Source organism: Echiichthys vipera (genome assembly GCF_963691815.1).
Source record: "Echiichthys vipera genome assembly, chromosome: 17".
In the NCBI taxonomy this organism is placed as follows: Eukaryota; Metazoa; Chordata; class Actinopteri; order Perciformes; family Trachinidae; genus Echiichthys; species Echiichthys vipera.
Window position 1 is genome coordinate 24118479 of NC_139842.1, and position 25058 is coordinate 24143536.

A 25058-nucleotide genomic window follows, 5' to 3' on the forward strand; every position below is an offset into this window, starting at 1 on the left:
TGTGGTGGGAACTTGGTCAGCACACCTTTATCTTCTGGGGACCATGAATGTCTGAACAAAAGTTCATGATTATCCATAGTGTAGTTGAGATATTGAGTTTTAGTGAGCTCTACATTTGGTCCAAAATGCTGCAGCTCGTGTACTAACTAAAACAAATCTAAGAGAACATATTTCTCCTGTATAAGCCTCTTTGCACTGGCTACCTGTAAAATATAGAATAGAATTTAAAATCCTTCTCCTTACATACAAAGCTCTTATTGGTCAGGCTCCGTCGTATCTTAAAGAGCTCATGGTACTGTATTACCCGACTAGATCGCTGCGCTCTGAGAATGCAGGGCTACTTGTCGTTCCTAGAGTCTCCAAAAGTAGAAATGGAGGCAGAGCCTTCAGCTACCAAGCTCCTCTCCTATGGAACCAACTCCCAAGTGTTATTCTGGAGGCAGACACACCGTCCCCATATTTAAGAGTAAACTTAAAACTTTCCTTTTTGATAAAGCTTACAGCTAGGGCTTATGAGCCCTCAGCAATGTTATTTTTAAGCAGATTTTGTTCTGCTTAATTATGCTGCTATAGGCCTAGTCTGCCTACTCTGAGCTTCTCTCCTCTCTGTCTGTATCATCCATGTCTCATCAATGCATGTTACTAATTCAACTTCTTCCCCGGAGTTGTTTGTGCTTTGTCGTCTCTCAGGTCTCTGTTGATCGTGGTGGTGCCTGCTGCCGTGGTCCTGCATGACGCTTCCTGCTGCTATTATCACTGTTACTCTTATATATTATCATTAGTCTGATGAATTATAAAATGTGTAGCCATAAAAACATCATCAGTAATATATCTCACTGTATCACAGCTGTTACTCATCATTGATCATATTTACCACCATAATTATTATCATTGTCATATTCTGTCACCTTAGCTGTAGTTGTTTCTACTATTCTTCTATATTAACTGCCATAACATATATAAGTCATATTTACATTACTATAGATATTATTATAGTTACTGTTACTTTTGTGGTGGTCTCTGTCCATCTATCGGTCTTTTCTCTCTCCTTTTCTTCCTTCCCAACCGGTGCAGACAGATGTCCATCCTCCACAGAGCTGGGTCTGTCCCACGTTCCTGTCTGTAATAGGGAAGGTTTTCAACGCCACTGTGTGCTCAAAAGAGGAATTGTTGGGTCTATGTAAATCATAAATAAGTCATAGAGTGTGGTCTTTACCTACTCTGTAAAGTGTCCTGAGATAACTTTTGTTATAATTTGACACTATAAATAAAATTGAACTGAATTGAATTACATGGAATGCATGACCTCCCATTTTCCTCAAGAAGTACTGAAAAAAAAGTGCTAATAACAATATACACTAATCAGTGCTTCTGTGTTGGGTTCACATCTTTACTGAGTCACAGTTTCAACACATTTCACCAGCAAATGACATAGGAGGAAACACAGATGAGGGAAACTATAAATCACAAAAAGAACAACATTTGTAAAAGCTTTTTGTCATTGAAAAATGATTGTAGTTAAAAATCTGTGTTGTACAGAAAGACAGTGGAAAGAGGAGAAGATGAAGAGGTGTCCTCTGTAAGACTGAGCACAGTGTCCCTCTCCGTCTCTGTTAAAACCCCACTTGCTCTGCTTTTTTGGGACACAATCAATGGGCAGCAGCTCTGAATGTTCTCTTTCCTCTGGCTCCCCCTTGTGTTGAAGTACAGGTGGTGCATGATTGCAGCTGACATGGAAACATGATTGAGGCAGGGGGACCGTACACAACGAAACACACACTTAGCAGCAACAAACAGCAGACATAACAAGGGACAAGGGACGGAAAGCTACAAACTTCTTCCTGTTGGAATAATCACTTTTGACTGTGATTTATAGGCTCTCTGAGTATTTCAGTACAATCACTGATTCTTTGTTTATGCTTCTCTCTGTTGGACAAACAACAGGATCCGTCATCTCATCTTCCATTTGGTACATAATCTGGATTATCTTCTGTTATAATCACCACTTCCTCCTCCTCTAAAAGCCCTGCAGTGTCACAGATCTGCAGACCTCTAGGTCAGTAGACCCGTGACACTGCGAATGTGTGCAACACGCGATCAGACTCCACTGAAACCGGCTCACACATGTTTGGTTCGGTCAGTTCTTCATCCCGGTGCATACAAACAGACGGAGAGAAAGAGGACAGAGTAAGGGTGACCCTCGCCTCTCGTCACCATCGCGTTCCTCTCTCCCTGCGCGGGACAGACAGCCTGCACTTCTCAGTCTCCTTTCAGAGTCTGTGGCTGGCAGTGGGCAGCTAATGACCCTAGCAGAGGTCTGAGACGTAGTCAAAATCCTTGAAGTGGTCCTGTTCCTTGCGTGAGAGGGTGCGGCGCTCGCGGGGCGGCGTGAGGGCAGGAGCCTCGGCTGTGAACTCCACATCAAAGTTGCTGACGTCTTCTTTTCCTCCGATGGTCGGAACAAACGGGGGCGGGGCCTTCCTCAGAAGAAGGGCCTCCCAGTCCACACCCTAAACAACATTTACACTTAGTTGCTCATCAAGATACACTCTCAGTAAGTTTAGGATTAAAAAGTAGACACTCACCCTGAAGAACGGTTGTTTTTTGACATCTTCAGCATCCTTTTCTCCAGAGCCAAGACGTCTTTCTGGGTTTCTCCTCAACAACTAGCAACCGAGAAACAACAAAAAGTAAAAATGCTCCATTATTTATACAGTATTCCTGGTCAAGTGATAAGTGACTTAAAGTGTGTAGTCACGTGTAAAGCTGATTAGAATTAAGTTTGACATTACAAACAAAAAAGAAAAACAAACTCAATTAAAAAAGAGAGAATAGAGATAAAAGTGGCAGTAATTATTTGGGGTGTCAGTGAGCGGAGTCTAACCCGTCTCATGATGCCGATGGCTTCAGTGGAGAGGAAGCGAGGGTAGCGCACTTCATCGTTCACTATGCTGTCGAAAACCTCCTCCTCATCGTCACCTGGGAACGGAGACTGGGAAAAAGCCACGCACATTAGTTTGCATTGCACTACATATTATACCTCTATGAAGTCTGTCTGGAATTTATTATATATGTTGAATAATACAAGCCTTTTGAATATGTATTCCTCCCATCTGACACTTCACATCATTTTTCCAACACTGCTAATCTAGTTTTTCATTTTTTATTAAAGTTGTACTCCCTAAGAATTGAGATACCTTGTTTCTAGCGGCCTCTGTGGCAGTAAGATGTAACTGCAGGGGAGCCTGTTCTTTCAGAGCCTCCATCTTGTCACGTTCAAGGTCACTATGTGTGTTGACAATTTTTTGTGTTATTCATCTTTTCTAAACTTTATTGAAATATTTTATTTTTTAATTTATCTCTCCACTTCCGGTCCATCCCCTTTATGCTCCACGCACACGCACACACACGTTCCTATTACACATCTGTGCAAGCCTGACTCAGAAGTGCGAAATTCTGATTTCCGAATACTATTCAACGCAGCATAACCGTTGGTGATGATGTGGGCCGACAGACGAACAGCTGACAGCAGCGTCACTAACACGGCGTCTTATTTTCATCCATGGAGGGAATATCTCCACAGACACAGATATTGGAATACTCAGCAAAAAGTCAAGTATGGTAAATAACCATTGTAGTAACTCACTCTTTGATTGATAGGAATTTAAAAGGCAATTAAATAGATGGAAATCTTACGGAGTACAACTTTAATTTTCAGAAATTTGTGAGAAATTTCTTTCCACTTGAATGTTATAAGGAAAAATGTGTAAATCACTTAAAAAATATATTTTTCTATGTATTATCATTTCGGGCTACAAAACAAAATAAGTGACTATTTCATAACTTTCTATAGGCACTGTAACTCCTGTTTCTACTGAGTTTGAATGCACTTACTGTTTCTTTGAACTAAAGTGTAAAAAATAAATAAATCATTTGAAATAATTATGGCAATGTAATATTCACAATTTACATGATCTGATCAACAATTTTAGGCTTAGTAAGAAACACCCATCAGCTCCACAAGTATAATGGATCAGTTATAGTCATACGTCACGCGCATGCACATAAAGAACACACATGTATATACAAACTATCATTAACAGATCACTAACAGCATACATCCTATCTCTTCCTGGCGACTGACATTTATAACAACTGGTGATCTTTTTTTCCCCATGAAAACCAGCAGTTTCATGCACTCAGATGGACATTACCTGTAAGTAACAACAAGTAACATTTTGAAGAATCACATATAATATGAATATTAACAAGGATATATTACTTTACTCTTATGAAAAGAGAAGAACATTACTCCGTCTCTCACCAGTTGTATTATTAGTGTCAGTGTTTCCCAGGATCAAAGAGGAGGCTGTCCACCTTCCCTTACCTGATCTCTTTCTTTTCCTTTTTCTCTTACAGAATAAATAAACATGTTTGGAAGATTTTCCATCTATCAGCTGTTAACTCTACTTTTAACGTTGAAGACTTTGGGCCCTATGTTCCTGAATCGCCCACTGAAGATCAATAGTTCAGTTCCTGCTTTGAGCCAGAATGCAACTTCCCTTTCTGCCTTGAAGGAAGAAAGGAGTTTAATGATCGTGGAAGAATGAAACCACATCAGTCCGCTAAATATAAAGCTACCACCTACAACTAGTTAGCTTAGCATAAAGACTGGGAGCACTTTGTTTTCTGGATGGATTAAACAAACGATAATTACCCTCATGTCTGAAGACGAGGATGCATTTCAGCATCTTTGGTAGATACAATATGGTAATAAAAAAAATACTCCAACTCTGTATCCTTACCTCACCAACCAACATCTCATAGACGAGCACCCCGAGCCCCCACCAGTCCACTGCTCTTGTGTATGATGTGTCTGTCAGCACCTCCGGGGCCAGAAACTCAGGGGTCCCACAGAATGTACTGGTCCTGTCCCCATAACCCATGCCTTAAGGGAATAAGTTAAGAGAGAGAACATGTGAGTGTAGAGTATATTTTAGGGGTAAAGACTGAGACATATAGACTGTGGCAGGGATGAGAGACACATTGTGAAAAGTGAGAAAGTCAGTTTTCTTTTCCCCCTCTGGTGCTGTAGAGGGTTGATATGATAAATAAATAACAGACACTCACCTTCTTTACAGAGGCCAAAGTCTGCTATCTTCACAAAACCCTGTGTGTCAAGCAGCAGGTTGTCCAGTTTGAGATCCCTGAGCGTGAAAAAGGAAGGGGATTTATGCCAAATATTAAGTGGCGTGTAAAAAGAGAGAGTGTGTATCCCTCTTGTACAGTACATGCTAGTATCCAAATACTCACCGATAAACAATCTTATGGTCATGAAGGAACTGCAGACCCAAGACCACACAAGCTGAGTAGAACCTGACGGATGAAGAGCAGACAGAAAGACACAAGATTGAACATACACATTGGACATATTGACACTCTGTGCATAAATGGGTGCATAGACGTAGACACACAGAGCATGGAGCTGTCCAAGAAGGCGCACGCACGCACACACACACACACACACACACACACACACACACACACACACACACACACACACACACACACACACACACACACACACACACACACACACACACACACACACACACACACACACACACACACACACACACACACACACACACACACACACACACACACACACACACACACACACACACACACACACACACACACACAGAGCAGAACTCACACAGCACGTGGCTCAGAAAAGACGTCAGCATGTATGTGCATCATGAGGTCTCCTCCTGCCGTATACTCCATGACAAAACACACATGTTCTGGCGTCTGGAAACATGCAAACAGGTTGACCAGGAAGGGGTGGTGGGAGCCGTTGACGGTCTCAAAGATCCGCTTCTCACACATCAGACTGGAGACAGTATGAGACAGTGATTACTGTACGGGGTGTCATTATGAGGTGAGGGAGCTTTTGTCGTGTGTCCGAGACTTCGGTTGACGGCAGAGTGCCTTGGCCTAAAAAACAATTACCTTTCGACCTCGTCTCGCGCTACGATGTCTCCTTTCTTCAGGGCTTTGATGGCGTACAGGCTGCCTGTCCTTTTGTATTCTGACAGCAACACCTGGAGAGATTGAGATTGTAGTTATTGTCAACAAAAAAAAACAGAAACGCAATGTGAGTCCATTTTCCAATACTTGCTGAATTCCCTGCCCTGTCTGTGGGACTCAACGGACTCGACAGTGCGTGCAATTTGCTCACAGCTACAATGTGTGCGAACGGGAAAATGTATTCATGTTTTATCGCAGATGCATGGGCCAGTAGCTCCCATGAACCTTGCTACATTTCTGTTTCAATTTGCTGTCTTTTAGCCTTTGTCACTGGAGCACGTATGGCCAGTGTGTCCGCTGACTTTTAACTTATCCCTTGTGATTTGTGTGTGTGGGTGAATATGGTGAGAATCCGTTCATGCTTCTTCAAGTAAACAAGTTTATTTCCTGTTAACATGCGTACCTCTGTGTATTTTCCAGCTTGTGTTCGTCAATTATTGCAGTGCCACAGGGCGTGCTAGCTTAAATAGCGAGTGGACGCCAGTTTAGCTTATGTTCATAACTCAGGTTCTCTGAATTAACACCTAGTGTAACATTTCTTATAAATAGAGGGAGTTTGAATTGGAATGAATTTAAATAAACCTTCAATCTATTACCGTTTCAATCAGTTTAAAGTGTAAATAATTACATAATAAATAAATAAATAAATAATATGAAGCAGAAATAATTAAAACCTAGCTTTTGTTTTTAAATCAATTAAATCCGTTTGTTTGTAAATCCTTCCCGTATCCCTTTATGAGGGAGAAACATTACAAAAGTTAAGGTCAAGCCCTGTTTAACCTCAGGCCTCTTTGCTCCTTCTGAAAAAGTAAATCTTTAAAAACAGGTCACAAATACATAGTTTCCAATGTTCACTAGCTAATCCCTAACTCTGTCAGTTGGCTGTTTTGTTCGGAGCAGGTAGTGTGCACTAAGTTTATTAGAGCTTTTTCCATGCCAACAGCTGCCGGATCGCAGTGAATCAAAACATTAAAGTTGTGAGCTGTAAAACCACAACAATGAGCTGAAACACAAACATGCGCTGTAGAGCTGAGGAGAACTGAGTTGAGTGACAACGTTCTGTGGGTTTGTCACGAGCCCCCGTCACAGCGACTTCCTGGTTGATCCAATACGGAAGTGCCAAAACATGCAGTTCAACGAGTGTCAGGTTTAATAATAGAGTAATTTCTTGTTGACCCCCATGTTAAACAGGCCATTTTCACAGCAGCATTAAACCTGTTTAACAGCTAGCCTCTGGGCCTCACTTCTCCTCGGAGGTAAACGTCAGCCAGATGGACATATCTCCATGACAACACTAAGAGGGGTGAATTATTTTGTACCAGGCTAGTTTTTTTTTTTTTCATTAAAGGTTAAAGTTTATGAATGATTAGGGCCGTGGCCTCTTGAGTGACAGCTAGCCTCTGGCCCTCACTTCTCCTCGGAGGTATACGTCAGCCAGATGGACGTATCTCCCTCCCCCCAACGTCACATACATGCCCTTTTTTGGTAAGAGGAAATGAGGCGGAGTCAAAGTCTGACAAGATGGAGACTCCAGCACACGAGGACGATTGGATCAAGTTAAGAGAACGGACCGTGACAGAAAGGCTACGTCCATTTTTTATACAGTCCATGGTTTGTCACTACAAATATCAATGTTCACATTTAAATCAAGTTTATACATTGATAATGTAAAAATCCTGATTTGTGCTGCCTTAAATATTTAACTTGACGTGCAGCTAGATCAGCTGTGTTTTGTTTTGTTCATTCTATGAGGAAAACTAAAGAGTACCTTCCCAAAGTGGCCCCTGCCGAGCACTGCGATCAGCTTGAAGTCCTTAAGGCAAAGAGGGTCCCTGCTTGGTCTGAGACAGAGATTACATACGTAATAGGCACTGCATAAAACATAACAGGCTGTCATACAGATGTATTCAGATGTGCGTCATATGCTCCACAACTCTGGAAACACACTCACTACATGTCAAACTCTATAGCATCTACAGTATGTTGTGTTTGGCTGTGGAAAAGGTTAATACTGTTCAGGATGGGAATCTTGCTGTGTTTTTTCTGTGTTTCAGTTTCAAACACAACCAAGTGTTTCTCATTTGGGGCAACATGTGCTGTAATCCACATTAATGATGACTTGGCTTTACTAGCATGTGTTAAAAAAAAAAAAAAAGAGGCTATAACACAGGACCATATTGTGTGTGGGGGTGTGTTTCTGGGATCAAGCTGTGTTGGCCATAATGCAGAAAGATATGCTCAGGTGTGTGTGTGTGTGCGTGTGTGTGTGTGTGTGTGTGCGTGTGTGTGCGTGTAGTGCGCGTGTGTGCGTGTGAGAGAGACAGGTCCCCTTCGTGTTTGCACCTGCGTAAAGAGTTCTGGGACAGCGACCTGGTTGGCTGCTCGTGAACAGGGACATCCGGCGTTGACGGGGGTTCAATGACGGGCGTCTGTTCCTGTGAAACACCACAGAGACAGAGAAGGAGGGTTGAGAGTGCCGGGAGAATGAGCGCATACGGAGGGAAAATGACGGCAGAAATGAGGACAAAATGATCGCTGACATCTGTGACGACCTTCAGTCACAGCGGACAGACAGACAGTTGAAGCTCGTCATGACCAGTTGCCAGATCCCCTGCTGGCTGACAGCCTCACTCCTCCCCTCTTCCTGTCCACTCCACTCTTCACTCACTAATAATTAGTTCTCTAAAAAACATCAGAGTAATTAATCCCATAATACTTCAACCCCGTTGAACACACCATCTGCCACAGGCCCTCTACTGCTGTGACTCTCTCCGCCTAATTCTGTTTGACTGCTGCTCTGGTCTCTAAAATACAAACTCAAATTTGCTTTATTGTTGTGACCATAACTAAGCACTGTCTTACCAAAGCTTGTTGCATGAGGCGATAATTCAGAATGTAAGACAAAAATCATTAATAAAAATAAAAGAGTATACAGTATTTAAGTTATTATAAGGTTATCAAATAATATTAATTCAACATTTTTGAAGGTTACTTGGTGTAAGGCCCATTATTGCTAATGTGATGTTTGCCTTTACCTACTTACGTCATTATATTCTCAGTACTGATGATTATTTATCAAAAATCTCTGATGTATAAATATATATTTTGTGAAAGCACCAACAGTGAGCCTTTCAATATTGTTGCAATATTAATATAGAGGTATTTGGTCAAAAACATTGTGATACTTTTTCCCCATAATGCCCAGCCTTAGTGATTGTGTACTAAATTCAGAAAACAAACTTAGATAGGTGATTTTAAAATAGGAAGAGAGTCTGAAATCATTTTTGGGGGAGTGATAACATTATATTGATAAATCAACTAAATGATTTAATTATGACAAAACACAGATTTGATGAGGTTTTGTTTACTTCAAAAGATAGCTGAAGAATTGTAAACAAAACTAATCATCAAAGCCAAAGTAAGCCACTGTTTATCATCTCTAAATATTAGATTGTTTTATTTAATAATGTATGTGTCCAAAAGTGAGTCTGAAATGAGAGAAAGTCAGCATCATTTGGAAGGAATGTGCATGTGCAAAAACAAACGATCAGGAAGAACTTAAAGAAAGATAATGTAGCAGGGCACTGAAAATGCACACTGTAAGTTTTAAAAAACAAACAAACAAACAAAAAACCCCTCAAAATAATCTCATAGACAAATATACAAAGTCTGATCAGAATGGCATTAGTCTGGTGCAGTACAGTGTGAAACTGTCTCATATCAAAAAGGTTGTGTTGTGCACAATAAGCTGTAGTTTCTCCCTACACCTTTGTCCAAGATTCCTCTACATTCTCTAAGAGTCCTCTACAGTCCTCTCTCCCACATTATCGCTCTTCAAACTGGGAAACCACCACGTATTAGGCCTTGATCAAATTAAAGCTCCCTCCATCCAATTATGTCTCATTACAGCTGTCTCCCTGAGTTTTCTGTTCTCCATTTCTCTAATTATTCATCCTCCCCCTGCTATGCCGGTCTTGCATTTCACTGCAGCCCACAGTGTAGCGGCCTATAACTAGAGCACTGTTTCCAAGCCAAAGGTTGCAGGTAGGAAGTTAAACAGTAACATGATAGTGTAAAGATGCCCGTCTTTCCCCCTGTCTGAAAATCCTGTCTGCTTCCCTTCCTCTTTGGCCTCCTTCCCCCTCACTCACCAAGGGAGCGGGAGCGTCCACCACATCTCTCCTGGTTTCAGCTTTGGGAGGAGAGTCGCTGCCCAGGTTCAGCTTCTCCACTGAGATTTCTCTGCAAACACCAGACACACACACGAAAACACGCACACACGCACGCACACAAACACAACCACACAGAAAACACACACAGGCACAAATTAAAGCCCTTGTCTGAAACTGTAACTCAGCGGTATGGAGAAAGATGATTAATGTGTGACAAAGGGAATGGATTCTTCATAAACAATAAGCTCTAGTGCATGAGTACCTTGCCAGGTTGCCACTAAGCTAGTTCCCTCTTTAAGGTTGTGGGCTTCATTCGAGAGGTTCACTGATTAATAACATAAACTACTGAATGCAAACCTGAAACAAACATGTTTTTTAATCTATCTTCACTGAACTATACAAAAAAATGATGGCACAGATGCAAAAGTGCAGTTCATTGAACATAAATGACATATTATTCCTCAATAATTGATCAAATGATTAATGAAAAGAAGAGGATCTTTTGGCACTACACTTGAGAGTGCTGCTGGGTTCAAGTTGCTGGTATACTGGTCACATACCCTGTGCTATGTGTGAGCGTGTTGCTTGTGAAAGTGGAAGTGTAGGCAGGTGTGTTGCTTCCACTGGGGATGGCATTCCTCAGCAGGCGGACCCAGGTGGCGATGTCCACATTCATCTGACGGGCAAGCAGGAAGGCTTTACCTGAAACATACAGAGTGGAGTATAACTGGACTAATGAAGGATAAAACACTAAAATGGTCTCAATACTGTCTGTATTTAGGAAGAGGTAGCTTTGATGAGTTGGGACAGCTGAGCTGTTGCATGGCCTGGGCATTTCCTCTAAATGTTTATAATCCCGATTCCAGAAAATACCACAAGCCATTAATACTTTATCTGCAGCAGCCTCTCATCCGTTTTGGCCAGTAACCCCTTTAAACAAGACAGGAACCACATATGCGGGATGGTGAAACCACTCTGTTCAGGCTGTTGTTTAATAATCAGGATAAGGAGGATCACCAGACTGGAATTAACTCACAATCTCAAACAACAGTAACCACGAAATGTATCATCATTGCTGTTTGTTGAATGGTAGATATGCTTTTAACTGATCTATGCTACACTATTTTTTAACAATCATTGGCTTTGGCTGGTAATTTGGGTTGCGGTGAACTTCTTAAAGTGTAATTCTGGAGCAAAAATCATCCCATGGTCTTTTTCGGCACTTACATACATCAAATAAGCCATTGAGACATTTTTTTTGTGTCACAACTATTAAGTGATAAATCCAGGAGATAGCATGAGAAGAGTCCCTACACAGAAAACAAAGCACCAACAACGTAGTTAGTGAACCCAGGGTTTATAGAAAGAGTGTTTTAAAGACTTACCTACTGGCCCCTGTACCAGCTCCTCTCATAGTAAAGTCCATTCAAGTGGATTACCAAAGTCAATCCAAAAGGAAGGAGCCCATTGGTGCTTTGTTTTCTGTGTAGAGACTCTTCTCATGCTGCTGCAGAGGTTTGCTGTTATTTTCAGCAGTATTAGTGGTTAAAAAAGACGTTTGAATGTCTTCACCGTACTGCCCCGAGCTAATCACTGTTAGCCACGTCCGGCTGCTAGCGACTCTCCCGGGTTTTCTCTGTTAATAGTTATTACACGCAGAAAAAATGTCTCAATGGCTTATTTGATGTATGTAAGTGCCGAAAAAGACCATGGGATGATTTTGCGCCGGAATTACACTTTAAGGTTCTACACCTGAGCTACAGCCACACTCAGTTTTGTAAACAATCCCTTCATTTCTCTTACAGATGAAGTTCAGTGTGACACTTGGGTCTCTGGAAACAAATTCACCAGTGTAAAGTCAAAATTTAGGGGTTGGAGTTTTTATTCCTTCATGAGTGAAGGGATACTCTATTTTTCAGTTCAGAGTAGAGCAGCAACCATTAGTCGACTAATCAAGTAGTCGGTCAACAGAAATTATAACTATACTAAGCTGTTAAACTAATAATTATTGACATATATTTATACATTTTGTTTTAATGTTTGTTTGTAGACCTGTTTGTACTCACACTACCTGGGCCTCGCGCAAATGCTTCTTGCTGCCTATACGTCATCACGCCGTAACACGTCACACACATTGATTGACGTCATCGCGATGCGTCACTTTGTTTCCAGATCTTTCCATAGATCTCAGAGTTTTTGTGCATCTTGTCGACTGTTTTTGAATATTTGGTACACGTGCGCACGTACATGTGCAAACACGCTCTACAAAAGCCCACCTCTCTCAAACGGGCCGTGGACGGCCAGCTGGCCGCAGCTAGGCGCGGTGCGGTTTCACTCACACTGGTCAAACGAACTAGGCTTTACCCGTAAAACCTGTTTGGGCACGGAAGGACAGTGTGAGTGCGCCCTTTGTGTGTACACTTGAACATACCGTGTTGTTTAGAGAAGACTTTCTTCTGCCTCTGGAGTCTTCGGCCTCTCTCTATTACTGGGTTGAAGAAAGTCACCTAAAACAAAAAAAACATGTCAAAACAACAAACGGTTTATACAGTTGATGAATGCATTCCATGTTGGCTGATAAATTAAGATATTCCTTTATAAGTCCCACAAAGGGGAAATTTCTTATTTACAACAGCAAAGTGGATAGTACACATAGAAGCATCAACAAAAAACAATAAATTGTAGAAAAATATATATAAAAAAAATAATAATAATATGTTTGCCAGCGGAAATCCACCACCAGGTCTCTTGTTTTCCCTGCGTTGATCTGGAGGAGGTTCCGCTGGCACCAGTCTACAAAGTCCTGTGTGTGTGTGTTTAATGTGTGTGTGTGTGTCCTGTACCTCAGCCAGCAGCAGCCCCTGTGGCTCCAGTTCCAGCTGGACTCGGTGTCTTTGGTTGTCCAGGAACTCTTCCAGCTTCAGGTACTTCAATGCACACAGGGAGCGAAAATCTCTCCAGTACACAGCAATCTCCATCTCCCTGGACTAATCACACCAAAAAACACCAGGGATGTCACGTGAAGGTTTGATGGCTGGCCCAGCATCAAGTTTAGGTTGAATCACACTCTAACAGACTGGGAGCGGGCTGTGTCTTACTCTCTCCAGCTCCACAGTGAAGGTCTGGTCCCAGGCCTGTTCTCCAACTGTCTTCCAAACTGTCTGACCCACCACTGTGTTCTCCAGCTTCAGCACTGCGCTCACCTCCGCTGTAAAACACCCAAACAGCACTTGTTTAGCAGCAAGTATAAAGCGGTTGCGTCCACATTATAATACATATTATAAAGTGTGAATATTAAAGGCTCCTGTTCAGAAAAAGAAATGAAACATTTACAGGAGAGCTCTTCGTTCTTGCCGGGGATCTTGAGGCTCATGCTGCTGGTGCTGCGGCTGTAGAGGCCACTTAGTTTGAACGACGAGCGTCCATCTCCCAGAGAGTAAGAGGGAAGAACCGCAGGGGTTCCTCTGCTCCGCCCTGGCACGACCTCCAGCAGCCCCACACATCCCAGAAGGTGCACCTGAAGGGAACCTGGAAGGAAAAAAAGGTCCTTTAATAAAAATGACTTGAAAAACAGAAGATTTCTGTAGGCAAGAAAATGCCAGATGCAACGTCTCCCCCTTAAAAAACAAAACAATGAATTAAACATTTAATTTCAATATCAGATTCAATATTCCCACATGAAGAACAGTTTTTCTGTCTACCTGTGAGCGGTGATGGTTTGCTCATGGTGCTGTACTGGTTATGGACATAGGGGGTGCTGTGGCGGGAGCTGAAAGCCGAGGAGGAGGCCAGCACCAGCTCCTCCTTAATGAGGCAGGCCTTGGGATGATCCTCGGGGAGCTCCTGCAGCCTCTGCTCCAGAGAGCACCTGAGCAGGTCCAGGCGCTGGGACGACTCGCTCAGGCCACACTGAGCCTGCACACATTTTTACATAAAAAGGTTGATCTTTCTTGGTCATGTAAATATGATCACATAATCTTAAACTGTTGTGGAAGTGAAATAAGTGGGGTAAAATGTTTCAACCTACAGATCCAACCAAGAACTGCTTTCTTTTGCATTAATTACTTAAGAAAAGTTTGACATTTTGGTCATTTCTTTGCTGAGTTAGATGAGAAGAGCACTATTCTTACGTCATCTTATGTATGTAAATACAAAGTTACAGCCAGCAGCCAGTTAGCTTAGCTTAGCACAAATCCCTGGAATCAGGGAGAAACAGCTAGCATGGCTCCGTCCAAAGTTACAAATATCTGCATGTGTAAATCTTATAAATCAACACATTATTCCTCGATCAGAGTTTGTTACCTTTGGAGCAAGGTTAGCTGTTTCCCTGTTTCCTGTCTATTCAAACTTACTGGCTGCTGGCCAGTTACTCGCTCTAGCTTCACATGAATGGTATCAATCTTTTTCATCTAACTTTGGGCAAGAGGATAAATGCAATATACAAATATATATACAAATAAATATAAATAAATATAAAAAAAATGTACAAGTGCTGCTTTGGTGTGTATCAATATTCACAAGCATTTATCAGAGCTTAACTGATAATACACTGGAACAGCAGTCTCAGTATGTTTTAAATCAGGTCATCTCCTGTCGGCTCTCTGACCTCAGCCATGGCCTTCTTGTCTTGGACCTTTCCTGCACCCAGAAGTCGCAGCATGTTCTTGGCTCCCTCGGCCATGGCGTGCTCCACACGGTAGTGATGCCACAGCTCCTCCACACGCAGCTCCGCCCCAAACAAGTCCGGCTTTGCTGTGACACAGTGACAGGTTTAGTCAACAACATGTAAACAACAGGGTGCACAGATGCACAGTTGATAGAGGTTTACCACTGGCTTGTTCAGAGAATTCATTTTAAATCAGATGTGGAAATTGTGGAGTGTTTGGCAGCAGGTGTCGAGAGTAGAATCCATTGGATAGAATAGAAACAAAGTGTTCACAGATTTAGTCGCAGTGATTCATCTTAAAGATGCTCTATTTGAAATACAGAAAAAGAAATCTCCGCACAGGTCTCCCCTCAATACATGCAATTATGTTTTGTTTTTTTAACAGCACATGCACTAACATGCACGCACAAACTCTGATTCCAACACACACACAAGGAGAGTGACTTCATTCTCTGCTCAGGATGCCATTACTGCACTATATCTTTACATAGAAAATACTTGTTTGCTGCTATATTCATGTTGTGTATATTGAATACAGTGCCATAAAGGTTTGTTGTGTGGTAGGTTATCTGTTCACATGAATGTGTGCGTTGTGTTTGGCACAATGCTACATTGAATCAAATATTAATTCTTAAACCTGCAATACATTTTGACCACTTTGGGACAGCAGAAACAAGTAAAATAACACTGATAACCTTTAAAGTGTATATGGCATTATGGCAACAGTTGCCTTTTTACACATCCAGATCTTATGGAGAAATATTATAATATATAACTACTTAAGAAGATCTGGCTCTTTAGCCGCTAAATGCTCCACTGTGCTCCACAGATAGTTGTTACTGTGTCCGCCTTCTGTTTGGTGCTGAGCGTGCTGAGCAGGTATTGTAGAGATTTTACAGCTTTTGTGTTTTGAAAACAGCTGCCTGCTGTGGCTGAAACCAACACTAATGAAAGCAGTGGTTAGCAACCAAACACAGTAAAGTTGTGGTCCAGGAAATCAAAATGATGCGCTGAAAGACGTAGCAAAGCTCCATAGAATTGAGAGGAACTGCATGGCCGGGTGATAATTCTCTGTGATCCTTTGTTTATATAAAAATATTGATCATGGCAGCTTTAAAAGCACAGGAATGAAATTAGAACAATTCAGGAAAACAAACTCCCATTAGAGGCTTGTGCCTAAATCAGTCTGTTTTCTGTCCTTTCCAGGATCACTGCAGCTCTGAGCTTTGTTTTTCCTTCCCTGCTTATTCTCTCTTTCATCTCCAACTCCTTCCGCCACTCCAATCCGCTCTGTCGTCATCTCTGACTCAGTCCTTTAGTCTCACTCCCTTCCTGGCTCCCTGCATCTGTCGTGCCTTGTCTCTAACCTCTGTTAAATGAAGCATGGCTTTTAGTTGTTGGGCAACATCAAGGGGATGCAGGAACATCAATAAGGCTCTAACCTGAGAGAGTGAGAGGGCTGTAATGGACTGTGTGTGTGCATGCGTTTGACTGGAAAACTGTACACTGTGAAGTTCTGAAGCAAGAATTGATCCATTACCACCAGCATCATAAAATATGCAGTGTTTATAAGCTTTATAAGAGTGACAGGTGGGATGAAAGAGGAGAGTGAGGATAAAATCAAAAAGCATAGGTACATTGGTTGTCCTCAGACTGCTCCGTGGCTTGCATGGCCTTTCGGACCTGCATGCGGATGATGTCGATTTTTGTCTTGCTGTCCTGCAGCATCTGCTGAGCCGTCTGGAGAAGCTTCTTGTCCTGTGAAGGGACAAAAAACACAGGCGATCAGGGAGAGAGTAAAGGAGCACAGACTTAAATTCTCCAGAATCTGCAGTGGATATTAATGTGAACGCAGAGATAAAGTTATGGCTGACGGTGGAGCCAGATGAGTACCTTGGTACCTCCATTGGCATAGATTGGAATCATGTTCTCTGCTCCTTGTTTGACCTTCAGCTCAATGTTTAACTGCCGCTCCAAAGCTGCAATGCGGTGCTGGTTGGCCGATGTCCTACTGAGTGACCCTGGAGACTTAGGGGTATCTGGGCAAAAGGAGGGGTTGGATGGTGAGAGGTCAGGTTACTGTCGGTGTAGTTGTTAAACATCATTGTTGTACATAAAGTTAAAGACCAGAGATTTTACATGTTTCACATTTAGCCCACAAACTACTACTCTTGTCAAAGCATAAAAAGGGTTTTTGTATTGATTTGCTGCCCATTATGGAGCCAGTGAGTTATCAGTGTGGGATAAAAATCATTTGCTTGAGAATGGTAACCCATCATATTGGCCATATCTTTTCTTTTTTCGTTGTGTTAATTTTTCAGGTTACAATTCAGTCCCAAATGGGTACAGTTACAAAGAACGGGGAACATTGTGGAGAGGATAACTGGTAACGTAACTGGTATTTTTAGACATGCTAGTGGCGTGGCTCCAATGATGGCACTGTTGGTCAGTTGGTCAATCTCAACAACCTATTGTTTATCACGATTACTCATTGATTTTAGGGACAAAAGTATTTTTTATCGCAGGTTCACATTTACACTCACCGGCCACTTTATTAGGTGCACCTGCCCAGCTGCTTGTTAACACAAATTTCTAATCAGCCAATCACATGGCAGCAACCACATGCATTTAGCTCAAATCTCCACTGGTTCCAACATCTGTGAACACACAACACCACCTACTTTCTACAGAGAGGGAACAGTAGCAGAAGGCCACACTGACACTTTATTAAGCACCAGGTGTGCCTAATAAAGTGGCCGCTGAGTGTATATAAACAGAGCACTACTTTCAATTCCATGTTGTGCGACATGGACAATTATTTGCATCAAGAAAAGGTTCTTTTCACTTCTTATGGCTACAACAACTTATCATTCTGGGATGGGGGGAAAAACACTCCAGCTTCTTTGCAATTTTTTAAACCAATCACAGTCTTGTGTAGCTCCAAACCCTGGATACAGCAACGGTAGAGAGTAGAAAGCGGAGAGAAGGAATGGGGAGGAGAATGCCTGAGATCAGGCATGTGAGACGTGTCGGATGTTTATCCCCACACTATTCTCAACTATTCTCCTGAATTCAGTGCATCTCCTAGAAGCAAAATATAAATAAAATTGTACCCAAAAGGGACAAGCTCTTGGCCTTCTGCTTCAGACATTTTATCATGCTTTCTGTTTATATGTGTATGTATATTACTCTTCTACTTTGGACTGCAGCTGCAAAATTCAATTTTTGCACAGGCTGACGCTGCAGGGTCCATGCAGCACATGATAGCTCAACAAAAGTGAGGCTAAAACATCTGGATCGCTCCCTGGAGGCTGGCTGTTAGTTTAGGAAGTACTTCATTTGATCTGCAAATGAGCGGAACATTTTTAAACATCCATATCAGAGTCAATCATATTAATCTAATTGTGGGAAGCCAAAATCATGTTTGTTATTGATATCGTATTAACTGTGCAGGATGAATCATCAAGTGCGTTCTAACTGTTAACTGTTTCCTATAAACTTCTCCATGGTGGATTTTGTACCTTTGTTGTCATCAGGTCCCTTGACCACAATGTGTGCGTCCAGCTCCTGCAGCTGATCGTGTAGGGACTCCAGCTTGCGCTTGGAGCTGCGGAGCTGCGAGTCCACCTGCTGGGCATTCCTTTTGTCGGTGGTGGCCCTGCGCAGATTCTCTGCACCCTCCTTGATCTTCAGCTCCTTGCGGATCTCTCTGCGGATCCTCTCACGGTGCTCATCCAGGCGCTGCTGCACGCTGGAGTCCGAGAAGTCAGAGTTTTGGTCCAGCCCGAGCTGCTGGAGCACCGAAAGCCCGCCTGGATCACTCTAAAGAAGGAGAAAAGGGGAAGATGGTAAAGAAGTTTGCACAAAAGGAGAAGCAGGTACTGGCAGAATATGAGATGAGGTGGAGTTGTGACAGAAAATAGTGCTGAATATAGTACAAATATTGTCAGGCATTGCTAGACCTCTTCAGGCTGTTTCTGCATTGAAGAAAAGTCTGGCTACACTGCTTATCATTCTGACATAGGGAGAAAACCTTCTGTCTTGATTGTATTTTTCTAAACAATTCACAATCGTCTTGGGAGGCACTAAGCCCCAGATGGAGCAACAGTGCCTTTGCGTGGAGAAGAATGCTGAGACGGGCAGAGAATGGTATTCTTTAGAGTTTACCAAGAGTCTACATCCGCTGAGTCAGACTAGTACAAATATGAACAAGAAAGCTCAACTATATTTAGCCCACTGCATATGAGAGGGATTATTCAATTTGAGTTGAAAGCGAAACACTGAAAAGGTGACATCTCCAGCTGAAAGCCACCGAGCCGAGGTTAGGACAGACAGAGCTGGTGACAGTCACCCTGCACAGTTCTGAAGAAGTGGAGCAATGTGAGATGAAAGAGAGCCAAGCACCAATTTAGAGTGAATCCTCAACGTGTGAAACCTGCCGAGCTGGGATGGTGAGGCAGCATTAAAGCAAAGGCAGTGCTCAAGTGTGCAAGGAGCCGAGTGCTCACATCAGCTCTCCTACTGATCAACACTAACCAGATTACAGCATATTACAGAACAGTATTAATACAGACTCAAATCCACCAGTGTCTTGTCTGCTTCTGGATGGGTCACAAATAAACACACTAATGGCATATGTATAAAAATGTTAAATTTATGTATGCAGCGTTTGCAGTTTTAACCCCCACCACAGATATTTCACAAGGAGCACATTGGTTTACATTTGATTTTCACACAGATTTCATGTCTCCACTGGTCAAGAAGTTGGAATGGCCATTTTCAAAAGGGTCCCTTGACCTCTGACCTCAAGATACAGAGTTTCAAGCAGCACTTTACAGCTTAGGCAGCTGCCTAAACAACACGGGCCTGCAGCTTTAACTAACGTCTTCCAAAAAAGAATTAAAAAATGAGATGAGCGATATTCACCAACAGCACGCAAGCGCCAGACTGTTGCATCGCATCGACGCTGTCTCTCAAAAAAACGGTAAATGTCCGGTGCACTAGTGGACCCCCAATGCGTTTAACAAAGAGCTATCACCGTCATGAAGGTGGTGCGCTCAGCATCATGTAAACAAACAGAGCTGTGAACCTGTTTTACAGTCTGTTTATGATACAAACCTGCACTCAGGAGGATGGTAAAAGGTTGTATTGATGTTGCATGTTAATTTCAGTGTTAAATCCCAAATAAATTGTTGAAAAATTTCGATGGTGTAAAAGTGGGGTTTTGTTAACAATGGTTGTGTGCCCCGATTGTGAGCTGTAATAGCCCACAGCCTGTTTATTTTACGAGCGAGTAACAGTAGTCAGCAAGTGAGCAATGGTTGTTGGTAAGTGCAGTTAGCTCTCAGATACCTGGCTACAGTTAGCACCTCTTCTGTTTATTCTCTCCTCCGGTAAAACACGACCGTATTGTGATATACTGGAGCACAATGAAGAGTACATCGTTGGTACACTCAAATGACTTGTGTACAACCTGCATGAGAATCAGTCTAAATGGCCCACCTGTGAAAGAGTTCGATTCCAACAGGGCCCTTGAGTTGTTTATGTTTTTATATTTTTATTGTTCCTGTTCCAGATGATTTTTTTGAAAAGCTTGTTATTCGTTAATTGTTCAATGCAGTACAGAGTCTGTAGTCTACATCGCACAAACATTACCCACTCCCCCCAGACTCTCTTCAACCAGCCCAATTGTATTCATGTGTGATGATGTTAGTCTCCATAGTAGCCATTTCATTGTAATGAGAGCATCTTTTGAAATTCAAGCTTACTGTATAAAATGAGCAGTTGTGACCTCGAAGATAATCACAGCCTCATGAAACATTCTGGATGTCTTAATGTGATATTTTGGAGGGATTTGTGAACATTTTTAGCAATCCTCGAGTGAAAATAGTTAGATTTTTGCACCAAATCTGTGTAACAATTGGTATCGACCCAAAAACTGATGCAACAACTTATGAGACATAATAGAGCTGAGAATGGACACCGTTTACTTCCATCAGAATGTTTTAAACCCGTATACACTCTAAACTTTCAACATTGAATAAGTGCCTAACAAAACACAACGTTTATCACAGATTTATAACCTCAAATTAATCTTCAGATCACAGCTTTCAGATGATGTACACCTCTTATGTGGCATCTACTGCTGACCTGCTATCGCCCCTTAAAGATCTTGTCAACACCTAGGAAATATTAACTCAATATGAATTAAAAAACAACAAAAAATCCCTAAGGTCTGACCTTATATTCACATCAAAGCCCAAGACAGGGGAGAAAATAATGTGCCTTACCAACTCCAACAACACCATCACACTGAAGGTCTAAAAATACTGCAGGTGATTCAACCCCTCTCTGTCACCGTCTTAACTGAACATCATACGCTCTGCAAAAGGAGTAAACCGACTGCATTCAATATGTTATTATGTCCATCTAATATGTTTCTATGTACAGAGAACCACACATATTCTTCATAAACCTATTAAAAAGGGGCTTAAAAGCCTGTAATGTCGTGCATTTATTGTTATGACATTAGATCTGCTAAGATCACACACACACACACACACACACACACACACACACACACACACACACACACACACACACACACACACACACACACACACACACACACACACACACACACACACACACACACACACACACACACACACACACACACACACACACACACACACACACACACACACACACACACACACACACACACACACACACACACACACACACACACACACACACACACACACACACACACACACACACACACACAGTCCCCTCCCCTCTGCCAGAGTATAATGACGGGGTGCTCAGGGCCTTTCACTGCCCTATGCAGCCAGCCATCCAGCTTAGCAGATCTGATTACAACTTCTTAGGTCTCTGTGTCCATCCAGCTACATGCAGGCTGGGGCTACAGCTCTGCTCTCATTAAAGCCATAATCCATCTGCAACACAATACCGTACAACAGTCAGGCCGACCAGACCACATGGCACATGCCAAGTGCTGCCAACTGCTGCTTTAATGCAATGTTATGTCATTGTCATTGCACAACTCTGAAGCAATGTAACTGAGCATGTTCCACAACCATGTTTGTGGAACATGCTCAACAATGTAGTGAAGACTATTAACAGTGCAAGAAGGTTTAATTAAAGTGTTTGGTCTGGGTGATCCTCTTGTTAAAGATGTAAACAAATACACACATCACTGATGCCCATGCGCTGCATATATCCTTCTTACTGTGACAGGCCTGAGAAGAGCCGCAGCCTTTCAAGACAGAAGAGAAAGCAGAGGCAGTAACAACAGGAAGGGAGAGTTTGTGCTGTGACGCACTCTGTTTCAACACAATACAACTTTATCCCTGCTGTTTTACAACAAAGAACCTCTGGAGCGAGAAGCAAGATGGCTCACACAGAGAGCCCAAATCATGGACTGGAATGAAAACTCACAAGTGATTCACTGTCAGACAGGAGATGTTTTTACAGGAAGTGAACGAGGAAGCCAACAGAAAATAGAAGGGTTATAGTAATGGATGAAAAGACAAAAGGCGGCCATGCTGAGGCCTGCTGTGGTCACAGTTGCCTACCGAAGACTCTGTGTCACTCTGCTCATTGTGCACCGGGGAGTCAACCGGTTGATCCCCTGGCAGGTCATCCAGTAGGTCCTCACTGGCCATGTTTGGCCTGCTTCTGGCTCGCTCACTACCCACTGTCACACACACACACACAGCACTGACAGAAGCGCCAATCAGGCAACACCGAGTGCTATTACTGCCTCCTCAAAATCCAGGATGTCCTTCCCGCCAGGAATCAAAAGCCAGTCCGGAGCGAGTGAACGAGGCTGAGAAGAGGAAGAGAGAACAGCACAGACCCAGCCCCACCTCGCTGCTTCCTGTTCTGCTCATTGCCAGATAGAGACCGAGGCGTCATGCGCTTTGTACAGACACACACTCATGCAAGCGCACACACACACACACTGGGTGGTTTTGTAAGTGAGAGAGCTCACAGCCACTCTGCTTCCTGCTAGTGGGTCTCCAAAGCTGTTGTGATAGATTGTGGTCATGTTAAATGGACTATCAGATTACGCATATTTTGTGTTTGTGTGTGTGTATATACATGTACACAGCAAATGTGTACATGCATGTACTGCATACATGTGCCACACTATTTCCACACTGAGAGAGGGGGTCAAAGGGCAAAACATTCCTACATACACTAGACTACACCATCTACAGAAAGGGCCCTGACATCGAAATGATCTGTAAAAAAGGATAATGGGGCTGTGACTACCGGTTATATTAATGATCGATTCATCATTTATAAAGTGTCAGACAACCCAATTCCTCAAAGTCCAAGGAGAGGTCCAAAACCCAAAGATATTGAAGAAGCAATAATATGACAAAAACAGAGTAAAGCAGGAAATCTTTTCTCACATAATGCAAAACATAATGCATCCATACATTGACTTCTATGTCCTCTTGATATAACACACACCATATTGAGACAAACTGCACACATACAGGGAGTGGACTTATGCCTGATGTGTGCAAGTCGACAGGAAGCCCAATTGACTTATTGGAAGCTCGCGCAAATTTCGCAGGAAAAGCGAGACGACAAGCTGAGTCGTCACCTCCTAGACATGAACGAGCAGAGATCGCACACCGGCAGCCCTGACTGATTGCAGATCAGCCTGTCTCTGACGCTCCCATCGCTGTCTGACTTCTGTCCTCTTCCTGTCAGTAAGAGACAAACACGGTCATGGGTTTATCTGACTCAGGCGCTCTGCAGTGCGAGGTCACTGACCCTCCGAGCCCTCACTGTGTCGCAGATGGCTCTTCTTGGTGCTCTATCTCAGTCTGTAGTTCCACACACACTACACAACAGGGTACACTGTCTCATAGACACAGAGGGCGAGGGACAAAACACACATACCACATCTAGTTCTTCTTGTTCTCCCACACTACTGTAGGGGAATAGGAAGTGAAATAATGTCAAGCCAATGCATCCATAACACAGGCAGTCACTCTTGTTCAGCACTATTTTGATAAAAGCCGTAAATGCTCTGTTTCCAGTGTCTATATTTATTACATTTATTATATATTTATTTCCTTACCGAGCAGCTGGGACTCTCGGTGCTTCCTCTGTGATGTGGACCGGTGGCTGCAGAGATAGCAGCCCCCATGCATCCATGCTGTCTTTCACCTTTACAAATATGGCTGAGCTGTCATTATGAACTGCACTGTAACAAACACCTAAAGAGGAGCTGTTGTGATGCCTGTAGAACCGAACTGTCTAGCTCATGGTGTCTGTGAAATAGATGCAAATTCAAAACTGTGCTCACCACAGTATCAGGAACTTAGATCATCGGTTTATATATACAGCTCTTAAAGTTACAGTCGCACCCTGTTCACCTGGTTAGGATCCAACTGAAACACATACTGTGGAATAATTAACCCCTTAATGTCCAATTTATCCTCTAACTGTATTTCACCTCAAGTTGCTGAGATAAATCCCCTTCTTTCACACTGTCTGTATCAGATTGCTCCAACTCTTCACAGGAGCTATATGATGTTCACACTGAGTGAAATATTCAAACCAAAGCCTCCAAGTCCCAACGGAAATATTCTGAAAGTATGTTAAGCTTCACACCAGTTATGGCCGAAACAAGGTAATATAGTATGCCAGGTTATTGAGAAGTCCACATGGTATATTGATATGGTATATATAAAAAAATACAGACGCTCCTCTAGTGGTGGAGCAGGCAGCTGCCCTGAGAAAGATGGCGACTACGAGTGGACTACTGCTGCTTCTGTTTGGATTATTTTTGGGTTAAGTTTTAGTATACTCGGGTACAGAATAAGTGACTGGTTCTGTCTGTCTGTCTGTCTGTCTATTGATCTCCTTGGTTCCTGTTTTAGAACTACTGTACATGGAAAGGCACATATTTCCATTCTGGTCAACCCAGCAAGACTTGTCTAAGTAGGCTAATTGCACATTAGTCACATGGCATTGTAAGCTAGACAGTGTCATACATGCTACAATGACTATAATCACCAGCAGCTCACATGCATTTGTTTTTTTTAACAAATACCATCATATACTGTATACCCCAG

The 25058-nt window shown here is 42.6% G+C and overlaps 1 protein-coding gene across 2 annotated transcripts; it reads right to left on the reverse strand.

Annotated features, from left to right (window-relative positions):
• Window positions 1–1382: 1382 nt before the first annotated feature.
• LOC310959372 (serine/threonine-protein kinase N1-like) lies at window positions 1383–24141 on the reverse strand. Of its 2 annotated transcripts, none has more exons than XM_083930692.1 (22): window positions 24059–24141; window positions 18453–18753; window positions 16825–16970; window positions 16569–16689; window positions 14872–15017; window positions 13967–14180; window positions 13599–13793; window positions 13364–13473; window positions 13109–13252; window positions 12697–12772; window positions 10826–10967; window positions 10245–10335; window positions 8437–8528; window positions 7862–7934; window positions 6016–6107; window positions 5720–5896; window positions 5314–5376; window positions 5131–5207; window positions 4806–4948; window positions 2885–2992; window positions 2586–2666; window positions 1383–2510 (listed from the first exon to the last, which is right to left on the reverse strand). In XM_083930692.1, exons 1-22 carry the CDS (start codon window positions 24125–24127, stop codon window positions 2307–2309), a joined length of 2865 nt encoding a protein of 954 aa, XP_083786818.1. In that variant the 5' UTR covers window positions 24128–24141; the 3' UTR covers window positions 1383–2306. The 2 variants fall into 2 exon arrangements, with proteins under 2 accessions (XP_083786818.1, XP_083786817.1); XM_083930691.1 differs by lacking the exon at window positions 24059–24141 and adding an exon at window positions 22533–22728.
• Window positions 24142–25058: the final 917 nt, after the last annotated feature.

Coding starts and splice junctions, on each gene's coding strand:
- LOC310959372 (XM_083930691.1), bottom strand. CDS start 22,622: ATGGCCAGTGAGGACCTACTGGATGACCTGCCAGGGGATCAACCGGTT. Junction 13,474..13,598: donor CAAGAACGAAGAGCTCTCCT/GTAAATGTTTCA, acceptor GGTGTTTTACAG/CGGAGGTGAGCGCAGTGCTG. Junction 13,253..13,363: donor TCACTGTGGAGCTGGAGAGA/GTAAGACACAGC, acceptor TGGTGTGATTAG/TCCAGGGAGATGGAGATTGC.